The sequence below is a fragment of the Delphinapterus leucas genome, chromosome 8 (genome assembly GCF_059928025.1).
Source record: "Delphinapterus leucas isolate spDelLeu-1000000601 "Yukka" chromosome 8, BTC_Dleu_Yukka2, whole genome shotgun sequence".
Taxonomy (NCBI): Eukaryota; Metazoa; Chordata; class Mammalia; order Artiodactyla; family Monodontidae; genus Delphinapterus; species Delphinapterus leucas.
In genome coordinates, this window is record NC_143136.1 from 7,664,726 (window position 1) to 7,684,060 (window position 19,335).

The window sequence follows — 19,335 nt, forward strand, 5'->3', positions numbered from 1 at the left end:
AAAGAAGGATTCAGTGCGGGACTTGGGTCTGTGTCTTGGCAGGCCATTGAGCACAGGTAGAGTTTCATCCTGCAGGATGGCACAGTCCACGCTCCAACAACTCAGATATCCCTGTATGTAGGCCTTCCAAGGACCATCTAGCATTTGGGACCATGGGAGCCCTTCAGTCACCAACGCTGAAGGGACATAGAAGCAGGGGGAGGATGCAGAGTGTGAGCCTGCAAGAGTGCACCTGATACACAGATATTCATGAAGCAGGAAGCTAATAATAGCAAGCTGTGTAAAACCTAGCGTGTGTGCTGGGATCCTACACTGAGTATCTCTTTCCCCAAGTCACGGACAGGCCTGGCGGCCACTAGCTCCAGAGCCTGAGACCTGATTCATTCGATACATCCTTAGAGATCACTGGTTCAGCCACGCCGTGAAACCACACACGATGTAGCCCGTGTCCACCAAGCCCCTCAAATTCAATGGAAGATGGTATTTCTATTTACTAGTTAGTCTGGGGGGGTGGGGAGGTATCACAGGGCTAAGAGTATAAATAAAGTTAGAGTCCCCTGGACCTTAACGCTTTGAAACTAGGCACTTAACTAATTTTGCAAGAGAGAAAGGAAAAAGGACTTTTTTTTTTTTTGCGTTATATAAGATTTTAATAAGTCACTCGAATTCTCACAAAATGTGATGCTCTGTAATAAGGAGGGTGGAGGAGGCTTCCCAGAGAAAGGAGGTAAGGAACAAGGAATGAGGAGAAAGGAAACTCTCTGCCAAGATAAAACTGCCAGAAACAGTGGCACCTCCTTCCAGCTACCCCGACATCACACTCTGGGCAAAGAAAACCAGTGCTTAAACCTCTCTAAGAAATAGTTCCCAGTTACAGCGTCTTTCTGCCGGAGACCAAGGCCCCAAACAGAAGCCGGCCTGGGTTCTGGCTGACTGCCCACCAGGAATTCAGACAAGCCCTGGGTTCTCCTGCCCCACCTTCAAGCAGAACCGTCAAATGTGCAAAATCCAGTGCAGGTGAGGGAATTTCAACTCTAAGGTGGGTCACCGTGCACTAAAGACACAATCAGGAGAGTCAGAAGCCCTCGCCTTTCTCTAAGGGGGAAAAAAATCACTTAACTAACTTCCAGTTACTTCCATCCACCTTTCCCTGTGTATAAGGCAATTCACTCAAAAGATACAGATAAAGATCCACCTCCCCAGTAAACCTCCTTAACGGGGCTCACTTCACCCCTTTGGCAAATTCCCAGCCCTCCAAGTCCACACCCCTTCCTCCCTCCCTCAGAGAAAAGTCTAGGGAGGAGAAAAAGAAACTGGGGGTGGGGGAGATGAGAAATGAAGAGTTCCAGGGCAGCCCTGCCTTTTCGGGGTTCAGCAGTGATGGGGAGTCAAGTCCTGGCAGGGCATCCATGATGTCATCATTTCCGATTCTGATAAAAAGACAACTTTCCCACAGCCAAAGGCTCCTCTCCCCACCCTCTCTCTGGGGCATTGAAACACAAGCTTTTACTCTGCTGCAAGAACATCACAGCTGCATTTTAAGACGCTGTATTTGGGTCCACCCTTAAGTGGCTGCCCTCATTACCTCCCTTTGAAAGGGGCCTCTGGATAAGCCCAAGGTAATTAAAATTTCCTGTCTAACCTTCACCGCTCCACCAGCTCGTATTACAGCCCTGGACACACACTGTAGAGTCAGTTTCTCTGGGGCCTTCTCACTCTTCGTTTAAAATCAGGCCACTATTCTCTTGGCCCAGCCTATCCAGTAACACTCTTGGAAACGGAGAGGGAACTTTCTCTGGTGACGCCTCTGGCTTCCCACACTCATTAGAAAATTCTCTCTCTTCTACAACACACCAGGCTCATTTGTAGTAGGTCCTAACAATACAAAGGCAAATAAATGACCCCCCGCTCCAAGAAGCTGATGTGTTCACAGGCTGGAAAGGATCCAGGGTTTTTTAAACCTTGAAAATGTAAGAGATCCCTAAGTGAAATACTTTTAAATAGGAAAATCAAATTGAAAAGATCAAAGCACGTTTTGCAGTGTCTGCATAAATCTATATAGCCCCGGACAAAAAGAACAGGCGTACTTTGTTCTGGTCAAGTCAGGTTCTGAGTGAACTCTAAGGCGACATCAGAATCTGGATCTAGAAACAGATTAAAAGTGAAATTCTTGCTGAACGTAAGTGCACTCCTGGCACACGTTGGGGGTTTTCTATTGGTATTGTCTTTTGTAGTTAGATGGCAACTCCATCTGAAATAGGGTTAGGCTTTGAGAAGACTGATCCCCCTTCTGTTGAGGGTAGGAATCATTCTGGCTTTGGTTACATCTCAGACCTCCTAAATCACCTAAACAATCTAAAGTGGTTAAGATTCTGACATGTCATGATGCACATAGACAGAGCACCTCTGCCCAGGGGCAGTAATGGGTTGAAGAGGGTCTCCCCACCCCAAAAATTCACAGCCATCTGGAACTTCAGAATGTGACCTATTTGGAAATAGGATCTTTGCAGATATAATAAATTGAATTAAAATGTCATTCTGTGGAATTCCCTGGCGGTCTGGTGGTCAGGACTCAGCATTTTCACTGCCGTGGCCCGGGTTCGATCCCTGGTCAGGGAACTAAGATCCTGCAAGCCACGCAGCATGGCCAAAAAAAAAAAAAGAAGTCATACTGGATTAGGGTGGACCCTAAATCCAAGGACTAGTGTCTTTACAAGAAGGCCATGTGAAGACACACACACACACAGGGAGAACACCATGTGACTGTCAAGACAGGGACTAGAGTGATGCGTTTGCAAGCCAGGGATGCCGAGAATTGCTGGCAACCATCAGAAGCTAGAAGAGGCATGGAAGGGTTCTTCCCTAGAGGCTTTGGAGCAAGCATGGCCCTTCTGACACCTTGGTTTCAGAGTCCAGCCTCCAGAACGGTAAGAGAATACATCTCTCTTGTTTTAAACCACCAGCTTGTGCTCCTTGTTACAGCAGCCCTAGGACACTCATCCACTCACCCAGAAGTAGAACGAGTAAGTCCCCTCAACAGAGCCCTGGGGGCAGTCCCAGGGGGACCAATTACCCACCAAGCGGCCACATCCCCACTCCACAGCTCAAGCTGCAGGTGAAATCAGCTTCAAAGGAGAAACCAGACATTGCAAAGTGTTTGTAAATTATTTAACAAAAAGGACAACATACAATTTGCACATCCACCAAAATTATGGCTGTGAAAATTAGTGCCTGAAACTTACTGGTCTCACCACGGGCCAAGCATTGAGCTAACTGCTTCATATACATGAATTTATTTAATCCCCACAATAAACTCACAAGGCAGGTACTTTTCTATCCCCACTTGACATAAGGGGAAACCGAGGCACAGAGCTTTTCAGTAGTAACCTGCCCAAAGTAACCTTCCAAGTAGCAAGTGGTAGAGTTGGGGTCTGAACCCAGGAAGCCCGGGTCCAAGTTCATGCTCTTAACAGACTCACACACTGCTTCTGCAATGGATAGAATGTGGAAAGCATGAAAAACAAGTTGAGATTTCTCACATGATTTTTTAAAATTTATGCATAAAAACCAAAGGAAAAAGACACATTTCAGTTGGGGGCAGATGTGTGGCAACGAGCAGCTGCTGGCTGGACAGGGTGAAGGCAGAGTGACACACCCACAGGGCAGGGAGACGAGTCGGGGAGGGGTGGGCATGCCCAGGGCTTCTCCAGGAAGAAGAGGCACCACAAAGGGATCCGCTTGCCCAGCCCTCAGAGAGTGGCCAAAGCGTGCTCAGAGAAGTTTCGATGCAAGAGTGTGCCTGGGGAGGGGGATGTGAGCAAAAATTAGGTTCTCAAGAGGACCTACCCAGATGTAGTTTTTGTTTTTTTTTAAAATTTTTTTAAAGTCATGCCGTATTTTTTAAAAGTCAAGTAGGACAGCAGGAAGAGGAAAATATGAAGGAGGGCCAGCAGAAAAGCTGGGCTGGGCTGTGAGCAAAGCTGGGACCTCATCAGCTCATCAGCTGTGGAGGGCCAGCTACAGGACAGGTGGTACTGCCAGGTCAACGGGTGGCAAATCCCCAAATGCCAAGCCCCACAGCAGCCTTCCCGGGTAGGAGGGGGCCCACAGCCTACCGCAGCCTGGGCAAGGGCAGTGGGTGCAGGCAGCCCCCAGGGCTGGCGAGATGGGCAGAGAGGGTCCCAGAGCCAGCTGGCCGCCTGGAGGGAGCTCAGGGTAGCAGGACGGAAGAGAGACCAGGGGGTGGCAGGGGGTCTGGTCTGACTTAGCGACCATAGGGAGCCCTCCATGAGATGAGGGGTTTGTCCATCAACTAGAGTCACTGCCACGTGCCAGGCACCGAGGATGGATGAGGACTAAAAGCAGAGCTGTGTCAGATATGTCCAAGTGACAAAATCTCCTGGACTGGGGAGTCCCTGACCCTGGTAGGGTGGGGAGAGCAAAGTTTCAGCTGCCTCCCAGGTGAGGAAACTGGGTGGAAGCACCTGAGGGGAACCCCATTGGGCTCAGCTGGAGGCGGCTGAGTCTGGAAGCTCAGGGGGGGACCGGGTGTGGGTAGCATGGCAGCCTGAAGGCTTGGCAGGGTGGGAAGGGTTCTAAACATGGACATGGGGCCTGGAGCCAAGGGGGGGGGACAGCCTTCAGCAAAAGGCCCCTGTTCCACGTCACATGCTGACTTGGCACTGGACACCCCCTCCTCTCACTCAGTTCTCACCAAACCCTTGAAAGAAAGGGTTGCCCCCGTTTTACAGATGAAAAGACAGAAGTGCTTAAGCAACTTGCCCTTGATCACAGCTAATGACCCTGGAATGAGGGGGCTATAGCCCCACCTTCCTCAAACTCATGATGGATAATTGGATCTCTTTTTTTTTTTTTTGGCTGCATTGTATATAGCATGTGGGACCTTAGTTCCCTGACCAGGGATGGAACCTGTGTCCCCTGCAGTGGAAGCGTAGCATCTCAACCACTGGCCCACCAGGGAAGTCCCAAGATAATTGGGTCTTGATACTAGGTTTAAGGGGTGGGGGGGCCTTTCCAAACCACTGTTGGGGGAAATATCATTCCCCGAGTGGCCCCTGCCCCTGGCAGCCACAGCAGCTACCTGCCCCTCATGGGAAGGTGGTACTCTTACCAGCAAGAAACTAAGGCTTCGAGGGACCATGTAGCTTGCCCAAGGTCACAGGTCCTAGGCCCTGTCTGACCCTACGCCTGTGAGGCTCCTCCTGCCACACTGGTGTCTCCAGCCACCACTTGGCCGACTGTAACTGGATCAGTCTTGCCTCCCCTGCCTTCTAGGACATGGGGGGAAATCCCCAGGAAGGATTCTTTGCAATTACTCGTGCCTCAGATGCCACTGCCTGATGACCGGAGCTGCCAGTCCTGCCTCAGGGCACTGGAGGCTGAAGGCCTGAGTCTGCCCACAGTCAGGTCCGGGATGGAGCTGTGAAGGCCCTTCACATTGAGCAGCACAAATCCCCCCTCCTCAGCAAGAGCCCCACTGCCAGTCCCCCTGCTAGTCTCTGCAGGGGTAGGGCCTGGCCAACCAGAGCAACGGGCTGCCCTGGCCACAGCAGTTGGTTCAGAGCCAGTAAGAAGCAATAGTAAAGCTACAAAAGACACACACACAGTAAGGTCTTTGCTGTGGTTACTCTTCCCACTGGACTTGCTGGAGCTACTGTGGCCACACTGCCACCACCAGGGATAAGCCACCTGAGAATGGGGACAACACAGAGAGGAAGCTGGCTTAAGAAAAAGAAATTAAGCTCTGATGGCATCATTTGAGCTCCCTGATCCAGCCATACCTGACACCAGTCCTTTTTTAGTTTTATGAACCCATTAATCCCTTTTTTGTTTATGCCAATTTTGGTTGCAAGTGACAGAAAACCCAACCTAGACTTGTGACTGACACAGTAGCTCTGGAGGAAGAAGTCGCGTGCTCAGGCTGGGCTGCCAGCTCTGTGGGACCCCAGACCACACACTGCCTTCCCTTTAGCTTGACCCTCTTCCGGTATCTGTTTCCTCGCCAACGCCACCTTGCTTGGTCTCCCAAGGCCCTCTGATTGTGTGGACTCCCTTTATTACTCTTAGGCAGCCAACAAACAAACAAACAAACATCCTTTCAACGATTTTTCTGCAGAAAAAAATAATAGTAATAAAAATAAATCTGAATCACCCCAAAGTGATTGGAAGAAGAAGGTCCCCAAGATGCCCTCTCTGAAGCCAGCTGGACTGAGAGGAAGTGCTGGGACCTGGGAGCAGCCAGAGGGGGAGCAGTATGCCAGGAAAGGCATAACCCCAAATAAATCAAAGGGGCTGTGACGCACCATTCACTTTTGTCTCTGCCCCAGTGCATTCTTTTGCTTCAACTCAGCCTTCTTTAATGGCCCAAATTATACCTATCGGGTGTTAACACCAGAGATCAGTGCCTGGAAGCCAGGGACGCGGAAATCAGGGTGTCAGGGAAGCGGAGAAGATGCGGAGGCTCCAGGTACCAGCCTCTGCTGACCTCCGCGCAGGGGCTGGGGCTGGACAACAGCCCAGCCTCAGGAAGGGGCCCAAGCTCCCGCCACACAGCGCCGGTCAGAGCGCCTTTAAATAGAACCTCCACGCGGGAGGACAAACACATTCCAAGCGCATTTTAAACCGCCCCAAGCATGACCTGGCCGGCGGCCTCCGCTCCCCCAGGCATTTTTCCGGTCTTGGCCCAATTCTGGAACTAATATTAATAGCTCAGTTAGGAGCTTACGGTGTGCAAAATACTTTATGGCCTTAAAAGGCAGGGACGATTACTTCCCCCACTCTCTAGATGAAGAAACTGAGGCCCAGGGAGCTGCCAAGCTCCAAGGCCGACTACCGGGGGTCTCCCTACGCTGCCTCCACCGCCCGATGGGGCTGACACGGCAGGACCGGAATGAGCCCCCGCCGGACCAGCTGCCACCTGCCTTGTCCGGTTCCGGAAGGGCGCCTCCTGCCCAACAGGCAAGAAGGGGGACAACAGCCAAGGCGACGCTCCCAAGAGGCTCCCTGAACGTGCTCGCTCCAGGAACGTACTGATCTTTCGTGAAGAGTTTAACAAACTCCCAGTTCTCAGTCTCTGTTGGTACATCCAACCCCGCGCGGCAGCCAAGGGTAAGTTTCCTCCTTTGTTTTAAAAGATAAAGGACAACGAGGCTAATTTCTCCCTCGGGAGATAAAGTTAAAGTTGGCAGGTGAGGCGCGGCGCGTCTCCGTTTCCTAGAAGTTGCGCCCTGGGCAAATCTCGGAGCCGGCCCGCAGAGGGGGCGGGACCCGCCGTCCGGACCCGGGAGCCCCGGACTCGGGCTCGGCTGCCCGAGGGGAGCTTCTGACCTGGGTCACAGAGAACGGCGGCTCCTGCTCTCGGTGTCCCAGCCCCGCTGGATTCCCCCCACCGCGCTGGGATCTGTCGGGGCGCGCTGGATCTGGGCGGCGTGGGGTTAAATGTTAAAGACACCCGTGGAACCCCTGCACTATCCCATCCTGTGTCCCCCCCCGCCAAAGCGGGGCCCGGGACTCCCAGCCAGAAAGACCAACCCACCGCCACCTCCCCCTCCCTCCCGGGCTCAGGGTCCCCGGGGGCGCACGGCGCAGGACGCGGCGGAGAGCTTACAGTTTGAACATGCTCTCCAGGTCCTTGATGAGACGGCGGCTGAACTCCGGGAACTCGGAGTAGGGGTGGAAGACCTTGCAGCGGCGGGGTCGCGCCGCGCCCTCGTTGATGTCCAGCCGTCGGTTCAGCTGCGCGCTCAGCTCGGCGTCGGCTCTGGCGGTGGGCGCCCAGGCGGATGGCTGCGGCTGGGGCTCGGGGACTGGGGCGGCTCGGGGCGCAGGCTGAAGCCCGCCATCCACCTCCTCCCAATGCAGTCGCCGCTGCAGCTTGCTCGCCAGCTTCTCGCTGGCCATGGCCGCGGTGGATCCGGGGACGCGGGGAGTGGGCTGACAGCGCGTTCCTCGCCGACTCGCGACTCTGCGACACTTCGCCAAGACGGCGGGGACCCGGAGGTTGGGTGGAACCGTGGGCGGGGGCGGGGGAGGTTGGCGGGCGGGGCGGAGCCGCGGCTTTAAGGAGGCGCTGGGGCTCGGGGACCGCCCGCCCGGCCAGAGGCCACAGGCCACAGGTGTCGGCGCGTCCCGGGGACGTCGACCCGCTCTCCACTACCCGGGGCTCCAAGGCAGGGAGCTGAGCGCCTCCCGGGACGAGGAGTGGACCCTCGGATCAACTCTGACTTTGCCGCCCGCTCCCAGGGAGCCCAGGGACCTTGTGGTCCCCGAGGGAACGGCACCGGGAAAAGTTTCAGTACCGTTCTGGCGGTTCCTTTCTCGTCCCCCAGAAGTGCCCAGACTGGAGCCGCTCGCGGCGGGGGACAGACTGGGGGTGGGGGGAGCCGAGCGCCTCCGGATGACACCTACGCGCCCCCAAGGCTGCGGGTGGCACCCAGTGGTCGCAAAGGGCTGGGTGAGGGAGGCGCCCGCAGGGAGCGCGGGGAAGGGGAAGCTGAATTTCACTCACTGAAAAGAAATGTTTCCAAAACATACTAAAAACAAATAAGCAAACCGAAAAAAGAACAATCAAGGGAGACAAACTCGTGGCTCTCCTGGTGGTAAGACAGCAGCGCCACTTCGGGGGCTCTGGCTTTTTCTGTTAAGCACAAGAAAGAAAAGAAAAAGAAGCTTGAAAATAAAGAAATAAATCAGCCTTTTTAACAAGAGGGTAAAAACAAGTACAGTCGTCACTGCCCTAAGGATGGCTGTTACGTCAGCCAAGCCTTGAGAAGAATCTTGTAAACACTGATCCGCCGCTACTGGGACACACTCTGTTCTGACTGCCTCGGGGACTGCTGACCCAGGGCAGGTCTGCATCACCTGGCTGTGGGTGCCTGAAACCCAGGACCAGCCCTTGGCATGCAGGCATGTAAGGCCCACAGAGGTCCTGCCAGGGATTCTGAGCATCTGTAGAGGCCTAGTGAAAACAAAAATATATATATATATTTTTTTTTTAATTAGGGAAAATGATATGTTTTTAAATAAAGTGATCAAATAGAATCTTTTTAACATCGCTACTAAACAGTTTTATTCGGTTTTATAAATGGCCCTTTTTACATCAGATTTAATGCTTGAAATGGCAACTGATGGACCCCTTCAAATACACCACAGGACGCTACCCTTCCTGACCTGGTGATGGTGACTAGATTTGCTATTTTTGTCATTTGTGAGCACTTTATGTGACATTATTTCACACACATACACCAAAAAAAGAGATTTAAAATTCTTAACACTCTACATCAACAAGAAACTTTACATGAATAGGTATTAAAAAATGTCAGCAACCGTTTTACATGCTAAAATTGACCACAGTTCACATTAAATTTAAAGACTCTAATAGCTCTTCCTTTTCTTTCATTTATGATTCAAGTATAATGTTGAAAATTCTCATGTTCATGGGAATGGATTTTGAGTGCAATTCGACTTTTTCATTTAAGTGCCTCCAAATGAGAAAGAGCTTTTAAAAAAAAACAGCTTTATTGAGGTACAATTGATATACAAAACACTGCACAGATTTAATGTACACAATTTGATGCACTTGGACATGTGCAAACACCCATGATACTATCGGCACAATCAAGGTGATAAACATTTCCATCACCTCCAGAGGTTTCCTTGTGTCCCTGTGGTTTTTGTTTTGGCGATTTTTTTGACGAGAACACTGCACATGAGGTTTACCCTCTTAACAAATTTTCAAGTACACAAAACCATATTGTTAACTACAGGCTCTGTGTTGCACGGTGGATCTCTAAGGAAGCACTTTGGTGTAACATACATGTGGAATACGAGCTATCCCCCAGGCACCACTCAAAAGGCACATCACCTACAAGGGGCAGAGTTTGGGGGCTGTGCCCACCAGACATCCCCAAGCCTTTCTGCCCTGAGGTAAGAGTGGAGGAGGGAATGCCTCCTCACCCCTGGCACCAAAGCAGCAGGTACTCAGGATGCCCACCAGGCAACAACTGGCCACCCCTAGGGAGAAAATTTCAGTATCTCACTAGTGACCCAAAGTGAGGCACAGTCACGGCCAAGACTGGAAACCCTGCTTCCCATCTCCCTGTTTCCAGTGTTCAGCTGGGTGCCTGACAAAGAGCTCAAAACAAGATTACTGAATGATGGGCCAAGATCAGTACTACTGTGCAAATATGACCCATGTTTTATAAAATACATTTCTATGTATAGAAAAAAAAAACTAAAGGGAAAGAGACTAAATTATTAACAGTTGTAAATGCTAGGAGTCAAACCATTTTCATTTCAACTATTTTAGTTCTCAGTTCCCTGACTTTTCTACAATGACTATGTAAAACTATTATACCAGAAAACAAATGTTATTGCTTGCAATGGTGAAGTACGAGAGGATGGATATTTTAGCTGTAGAGCAGGCGAAAGTATCGGGTTGGCCAGAAAGTTCGTTCAGGCATCTCCATAAGATGGTACAGAATATCCGAACGAACTTTTTGGCCAGCCCAATATTTTTGCCTGTGTCATCCCATGAGCACGTTTATTTCACTAACGTTCTTCTGGGATGGCTATAGGAGCTTTTGCATTTCATAGGGAAAATCAAACGTGTTTTACCTGCAAGACTTCTTTTTCAGTTCTCTATTGCTGTGTAACAAACCATCCCCAAACCTACGGCCCAAACAACAAATGTACTTTGCTCATGAATCTGCAATTTGGGAAGACACTCTCTTCTCTGATCCACTTGGCGTAGGCAAGGGCAGCTCTGAGGCTGGGGTCGAGAATCATCTGGAGATTCATTCCCTCCCAGGTATGGGATTGATGCTGGCAGATGCTTGGCCCTTGCTTGGAGCTGTTGGCTAGAACACCTACACGTGGCCTCTTGATATGGCCTGCGCTTCCTCACAACATGGTCACTGGGTTCCTAGGGTGGGCTTGCAAAGAGGGAGAGTCAGGTAGAAACCGTATCACCTTTTATGAAGTAGGCTCAGACATCCCGTAGCTCAACTTTACTGGTCAGAGCAGTCGTGAAGGGGAGAGAACACAATTCTCCACCTCTCAGTGGAGGAGTGACAACGTCATCGAAGAATAGCGTGTGAGATGGGATGTGTACCATTGTGGCCATCGTTGGAAAATACAGTTTGCCAGTCCTCCCTCTGAAAATCCCTAAAGGCTTGAGTCTATTGTGGTTCTGTGGCATCCAGACAAGAACAGGTATGTCCTTCAGCCCGGATGTGTTGGCACAATTCTCTGGGCCCTCCAGAAGTGTGGACCTGCAAGTCACAAAGAAGTCGGAATGAAATGAAGTCCAGAAAGGGAAAAGCCCTTCCAAGAGGGCAGAAACCTGGGGCTGCGTCCATCTCTGGAGGCATTCAGTCTTATCTTCACATTATCAACTTCTTTAATGAGTCAAAATCTCAGGGCTTTGATATGTTTTAGAGGAAATGGTTTTGTCCTTTAAAAATGAGGTAAATGTTAGTGCCAGGTGCTCTTTCTAAGTCTCTTCACGCCCTAGCTCACTGAATTGAGAATATTCTAAAATTAGAGAGTGGAGGCAGAATCAAGATGGCGGTATGGGAAGACGTGGAGTTAGCGTCTCCCCACAACTAGGGCACCTGCCGGCCACTGTTGGGGGGCTCTGACGCCCAAGGAGATGGAAGAAACCCCACAGTGCACTGGTAGGGGTAGGATGTAGAGGGACTGAGGCGGGAGGAGAAGTGGAGGCCAGACAGGATCGGCATCCCTGAGGCTGGGGAGATCAGCAGGTGGGAGGGGGCCTCCGGGAGGAGCAGAGCGGGAGAGGCGTGGAGGGCAATTGCCCCGCCCACTCGAGCCCAGAAAGCAAGCTGGGCTCCCAGGTGAGGTCCCCTGCCCTCTGAGACCAGGGCTGGGGGGCATGCCTGGGCCCCTTCTCTGTTCCTTGAGCCTAAGCTCCACCCCCCCAGGCCCCCAGGGCCTTTTCAAGCCCTGTGGGTCCTGAGCATTGGCCCCGCCCACCACCCAAACCTCACCCTTGCTTAGGCCCTGCCCTCCACAGCCAAGGCCTTTTCCTCCTCCTTTTTTTTTCTTTTTTTTTTTCCCTTTTTTTTTTTTCCCCTCCTCCTCTTCTTTACTACTGTGGTACTGTTGCACCTTCTGGTTGTTGATTCAGCTATATTTTTATTTTTATATTCTTCCTAACATACCTGTTAGTTTCCTAGTCTAATTTCATTTTTTACTTTGTTATTTTGTTGTTGTTGTTGTTGTTTTGCCGCCCCAGGCAGCTTGCAGGATCTTGGTTCACGAGCCCGGGGTCAGGCCAAAGCTCCTGCGGTGGGAGCTCTGAGTCCGAACCACTGGACTAACAGAGAACCTCAGACCCCAGGGAATATTCATTGGAGTGAAGTCTCACAGAGGTCCTCATCTCAGCACCAAGACCCAGCTCTACCCAGTAGCCTACAAACCCCAGTGTGGGAAGCCTCAGGCCAAATAAACAGTAAGACAGGAGCACAATCTCACTCATAAAAAAATAAATAAAAAATGAGACGGCAAAAAAATATGTCACAGATGAAGGAGCAAGGTAAACACCGACAAGACCAAATAAGTGAAGAGGAAATAGGCAATCTACCTGAAAAAGAATCCAGAGTAATGATAGTAAAGATGATCTAGAATCTCGGAAATAGAATAGAGGCACGGATTGAGAAAATATAAGAAACGTTTAACAAAGATCTAGAAGAACTAAAGAAAAAACAAACAGAGATGAACAACATAATAACTGAAACGAAAAATACACTAGAAGGAATCAATAACAGAATAACTGCAGCAGAAGAATGAATAAGTGAGCTGGAAGACAAGATGGTGGAAATAACTGCCGAGGAGCAGAATAAAGAAAAAAGAAAGAAAGAATCGAAGACAATTTCAGAGACAACACTGGGACTACACTAAACGCACCAACATTCAAATTATAGGGGTCCCAGAAGAAGAAGAGAAAAAGAAAGGGTCTGAGAAAATATTTGAAGAGATTGTAGTTGAAAACTTCCCTAACGTGGGAAAGGAAATAGTCACCCAAGTCCAGGAAGCACAGAGAGTCCCATACAGGATAAAGCCTAGGAAAAACACAAGACACAAATTAATGAAATTAGAACACTACATAACACCATACACAAAAATAAACTCCAAATGGATTAAAGACTTAAATGGAAGAGCAGACACTATACAACTCTTAGAGGAAAACATAGGAAAAACACTCTTTGACATAAACCACGGCAAGATCTTTTTTGACCCACCTCCTAGAGTAGCGGAAATAAAAACAAAAATAAGCATATGGGACTTAATTAAACTTAAAAGCTTTTGCACAGCAAAGGAAACCATAAACAAGACAAGAAGACAACCCTCAGAATGGGAGAAAATATTTGCAAATAAAACAACAGACAAAGGATTAATCTCCAAAATCTACAAACAGCTCATGGAAGTCAATATCAAAAAAACAAACAATCCAGGTAAAAAATGGGCGGAAGACCTAAATAGACATTTCCCCAAGGAAGACATACAGATGGCCAAGAGGCGCATGAAAAGATGCTCAACATCACTAATCACTAGAGAAATGCAAATCAAAATTACAATGAGGTATCACCTCATGCTGATCAGAATGGCCATTATCAAAAAATCTAGAAACAATAAATGCTGGAAAGGGTGTGGAGAAAAGGGAACCCTCTTGCACTGTTGGTGGGAATGTAAATTGATACAGCCACTATGGAGAACAGTATGGAGGTGCCTTAAAAAACTAAAAATAGAACTACCATATGACCCAGCAATCCCACTACTGGGCGTGTACCCTGAGAAAACCATAATTCAAAGAGAGTCATGTACCACAATGTTCATTGCAGCTCTATTTACAATAGCCAGGACATGGAACCAACCTAAATGTCCATCGACAGATGAATGGATAAAGATGTGGCACATATATACAATAGAATATTACTCAGCCATAAAAAGAAACGAAATTGAGATATTTGTAGTGAGGTGGATGGACCTAAAGTCTGTCATACAGAGTGAAGTAAGTCAGAGAGAGAAAAACAAATACCGTATGCTAACACATATATATGGAATCTAAAAAAAAAAATGGTATTGATGAACCTAGTTGCAGTGCAGGAATAAAGAGATAGACATAGGAAATGGACTTGAGGACGTGGGGTGGGAGGGCGAAGCTGGGGCATAGTGAGAGTAGCATCGACATATATATACACCACCGAATGTAAAATAGTTGGCTGGTGGGAAGCAGCATCATAGCACAGGGAGATCAGCTCGGTGCTTTGCGATGACCTGGAGAGGTGGGATAGGGAGGGTGGGAGGGAGACTCAGGAGGGAGGGGATATGGGGACATGTGTATGCATAAAACTGATTCACTTTGCTGTGCAACAGAAACTAACAGTATTGTGAAGTAATTATACTCCAATAAAGATCTATTAAAAATAAATAAATTAATTAAAAAATAAAATAAAATTAGAGAGTGATGATGGTTTTACAACTCCATGAATATACTAAAAACCATTAAATTGTACACTTCATAAAGATGAATTTTATGACATGTGACTTATATCTAAATAAATCTGTTATTTTTTAAATGATGACAATAAGCCATTACTTATTAACATGAATAATATAAGTGAGAAGAAAAACATTGTTTTACATGTCTTCATTTTTTTTTTTTTTTAATGTATTTTTTTGCGGTATGCGGGCCTCTCACTGTCGTGGCCTCTCCCGCTGCGGAGCACAGGCTCCGGACGCGCAGGCTCAGCGGCCATGGCTCACGGGCCCAGCCGCTCCGCGGCATGTGGGATCTTCCCGGACCAGGGCACGAACCCGTGTCTCCTGCATCGGCAGGTGGACTCTCAACCACTGCGCCACCAGGGAAGCCCCATTTTTGCATGTCTTTAACCTCTGCCTCAATAGAAGACACTTGGATATCACATCTGATTCTACATTTGATTTGCTGCAATTTGTTGCTTTGTTTGCAGTATGTGACGAAAATCCAGGCTTCCGCAGATGTCTGGGAATTTAGTTGGATATATAATTGGAAAAGGGAGGAGTATTTGTTCAGTCTTTTCAGGTAATTGGTTATCATTTTTCTTTGTTACTACACCAAAACTGCTAAGTGATTTCCTGAAGTTTAAATGCAACATGGAAAGTGGAAGCATCCAAACCAGACTCTCCAGACTCTGTTACACTGGAATCCATCACTCTACGTTGCACGTTTAATGGGGCCCTGAGTTAGGCATAACTTTGTACCATTATGCATTGGTCATGTTGACACATTTCACTTCTATGATAAAGTCCAAAATTCTAACTTTTGCTTGGAACTCCAGTGTTTTGTTTTTCCTGTTTTTTTTTTTTTTTTTTTTGCAGTACGCGGGCCTCTCACTGTTGTGGCCTCTCCTGTTGCAGAGAACAGGCTCCGGCCGCGCAGGCCCAGTGGCCATGGCTCACAGGCCCAGCGGCTCCGCGGCATGTGGGATCTTCCCGGACCGGGACACAAACCCGCGTCCCCTGCATCGGCAGGCGGACTCTCAACCACTGCGCCACCAGGGAAGCCCTCAAGTGTTATTATTGATAGCAAATACTACCAATTGTTTCCAGAAGGCCCTCAATTACTTATTCCTTTTCTCCAGGGATGTCTCCTTGAGGGCAAGTTTCAGGTCTTTATTTTTATTTGGGAAACCCTTAAAGTGACTCACCTATCTGTCCCCAGGCTGGCTGCATCTTCCGCAAGAGAAAGCCCACAGGCACTACCTAAATGGGGTTTCTCACCTTTCTCTCTAGCCCAGGCAGTACAAAAAGAATCCCTAACCACTCCTTGCCCTGCACAGCTGCCGGAGAAATTCCTGGCAGAGAATCAGGCAGAAAAGCTGGGCAGTATTCTAAACCTCAGACTTCAGGCCCCTGAGTGGACATAGAGGCTCCGACCCCCAGGGGAGGCCTGGTCCCCAGGCCCCTGTGGCTCCAGGCATCCACGTCTGTGGCCTTGGAGACTTGCCAGGGAGCTCCCAGGGGTGTCGATGAGCTCAGACCCAAGTCCCCTGGGTGGCCTCAGCTCCCTGTCTGCTCAGAAAGCAGAGACGCTGGGCTGTGGTAGATGCTGCTGAAAGTGAAAATAATTCACTTTCCTGCTTCTCACCCGATGGAGCCGCAAAGAACTATGAGTGGGCGAAAATGAATTCCACAGGGTTGGAGGAGAGGCAAGCCAGACCCTCCCATGGCTCTAGGGACCCCTGGCTGTGACTGTCAGATCACCCACCCTGCCCTCTCTTCTCCCCACCACGGCCATCAGGGCTGGCCTTCCCTCCCCCTGCTCACCTAGTCAATCAAGTCTTGGTTCCACCCCCTGAAGCTGTTCAGACCTCTCCCCTTCTTCCTTGAATCCAGCCAGAGCTCGTCTCTCTGGAAGGGCGATAGGGGACAATGCCATCCTCTGAAGCCGACTTGCCCTCTGCCCATCTGTCCTCCATTCGCTCACCCAGGCAGGAGGAACTGGTCTAAAACAGTGCTGTCCAATAGAAATAGAATGCATACTTTAATTTTAGAATGTGTATTTGGTATTTTAAATTTTCTACTAGCAACATTTTAAAAGGTAAAACTAAAAGAAAACAGGTGAAATTCATTTTCATAATGTATTTTCTTTTACCCAGTATATGCCAAATATTATCATCTCGACAGGTAATCAATGTAAAAAATGTTAATGAGATATTTTACATTATTTCCTACCAAGTCTTTGAAATTTGAGGTGTATTTTACACTTACAGCTCATCTCAATTCAAACTAGCCATATTTCAAGTGGTTGATAGCCACTTGCGGTTGGTGGCTACCATCTCAGATAACTCAGGACTAAGGTGAATCAGAGGGGTCCCTGCTCGCTGGCTCTGACCCTCAGCTGGTGAAGAAGTTCTGCTACTGAGAAGTTCCTGTCTGGCCTCACCTCTGGCCTCTACTCCCTCTGATTTGAAATAACACCCCCCACACTCCCCCCCCCACACACACACTCAACTTGTCCCTAACACATGGTACTCAGATCCACCCAGATCTGACCCAGTGCTCCATGGATGTTGGACCTGAGAATAATATCCTAAAATAAAGACCAAACTGTGCCACTGGTCCCAGTTCCTGGTCTCCTTATTTGTTCCAGTCTGGCGCCCTGTCAGTGGCTGCAGGAAGCTGGTGGTAGTGGGTGGGGCTGCCCTCCCCCTGCAGAGGGGACACCTCTGAGGTTCAAAGGTGTGCTTGGTTGCCAGGCACCTGACGATAAGAGCATTTCTTAAAGAGTTTAGGGATATTACACTTCATTTGATCCCCCAAGTTCTCTGACAGTCTTTACATGTAGCACAGGGTAAGTTAGGCTTTTGGCTATATCTTATCTAATAATAATAAACTATTCTGGCTCTTCCGTTTAGACACAGAACCAAGAGCCCTCAGTCATGGGGGAAGAGGTGGAAGGAGGAGAGCAGTTGTGTAAATGCTGGCTCTGTCACTCAGCGGCTGTGTGACTTTGAGTTAGTTACTTAACTTCTCTGAACTTCTGTTTTATCACATATACAACAAAGATACAGCCGTCGTCAGAGATATTGCAGGTTTGGTTCCAGACCACTGCAATAAAGTGAGTAACATGGATTTTTTGGTTTCTCAGAGCATATAAAAGTTATACTTACACTATACTGTAGTCTATTAAGTGTGCAATAGCATTATGTCTAAAAAAACAATGTACACACCTTAATTTAAAAATACTTTATCGTGGGAATTCCCTGGCGGTCCAGTGGTTAGGACTCCATGCTCTCACTGCTGAGGGCCCGGGTTCAATCCCTGGTCGGGGAACTAAAATCTCGCAAGCCATGCAGCGCGGCCAAAAAAAACCCCAAAAAACTTTATTGCTAAAAAATGCTAACCGTCATCTGAGCCCTCAGCGAGATCACTGACCACAGATCCCCATAACAAATATAACAATAATGAAAAAGTTTTACGTATCGCGAGAATTGCCAAAACATGACACAGAGACATGAAGTGAGAGAATGCTGCTCGAAAAATGGCGCGAATAGACTTGTTCAAGGCAGGGTTACCACAAACCTTCAATCTGTAAAAAATGCAGTATCTGCGAAGCGCAGTAAAACAAGGTGTGCTTATAATACTACCCACAAGACATCCAAGGCAGTTGTGATGACTGATTGCATGTAAAGCACCTAGCAGGTGTTGAATTAATGTCACCCTTTTGCTAGAGGTGCAGCACAGGTGGTACCTGATGGTGGGGTTGAAGGAAAAGAGCCCGAGCCACAGGGCAGGCCCAGGCCCTCCAGCTTTCACCAGGGCACCAACTAAACCTGTTTTTGGTGGGGGGGCGGGCGGGGGGAGCATCTTGCAGCCCTCACCCACATTCCGGCTACGCAGACAAGCAGCTCGGCCCTTCCTGATTTCAAAAGACTACACTGGCCAGCGTGATTTGGAGACACCAGGGAATCACATCACTTCCACACCAATGACTTCTACTTTGATTTTTTGAACTTAGCAGCTCCTTTACCCACTGCAAGCTGGCCGTGCAGCTCAGTGCTTCCTGCCTCTCTCTCAGATAACCCCCACTGCCCTGGCTGCAGACTCCTCCTATATTCTTGTGCATTTCAAGTCTGCCCCTCCAGCCCCTCCCTCAAATTTGGGTCTGAGTCTCCCTTTGCATCTCAAAGGATTTGGCTGGTGCTTGAGAACTGTGGCTTTGACAAAGGCCCTGTGCATCTTGACGTGAGCAGGGATGGTCTGTTCTTCCAGAATCACTGACGTAACAATCGTCACCTATTTATAGCTTCAGTTTAAGAGTGGTCCATTGCAAGGAAAAGCATTCACAGATTTAACACCTGGAAAAAGATATCATCAACAAATGCAACCAAGTATCCAGAATCTCCTGGGGAGCTCCTACAGAGTCGTAATAAAAAGAAAAACAAACCGATGAAAAATTGGGCAATGGGTATGAGTAAATTTACCTAAACTGGTTTGACCCAGTACAACTCAGACTTTACTTGGTGGGTTAGCATATTGGTCAAATAAATTTGGGGTGGGTGTTAACTACTCCCCACATTCTTGTTATCACTTTGTGAGGTAAGCCAGCCTTAGACCAAATTCTGCTAAACGTAAAGATATTTATTAAGCTAACATTCCCAGCAAGCAGACATAGAATAGCTCAGACAACCTATTCTGTAAATTGGTTGACGTCTCAAGTCCCGGCTCTTGGCCCTTTTAGGAAATCCAGCCACACCCTTCACCAGACACATCCTAGAGATCAGATTCCTTGTTTTATTTATAATCAGC

At 48.7% G+C, this 19,335-nt stretch overlaps 1 protein-coding gene across 1 annotated transcript in view; it reads right to left on the reverse strand.

The window, feature by feature from the left end:
* Positions 1-8,062, reverse strand: part of EFHD1 (EF-hand domain family member D1) — a 39,453-nt gene extending 31,391 nt beyond the window's left edge. Inside the window, exon 1 of the mRNA XM_022567983.2 lies at positions 7,628-8,062. Coding sequence (XP_022423691.1) covers positions 7,628-7,920 — 293 coding nt within the window. The 5' untranslated portion in view covers positions 7,921-8,062. The remainder of the gene's footprint in view (positions 1-7,627) is intronic.
* Between the last annotated feature and the right edge of the window lie 11,273 nt (positions 8,063-19,335).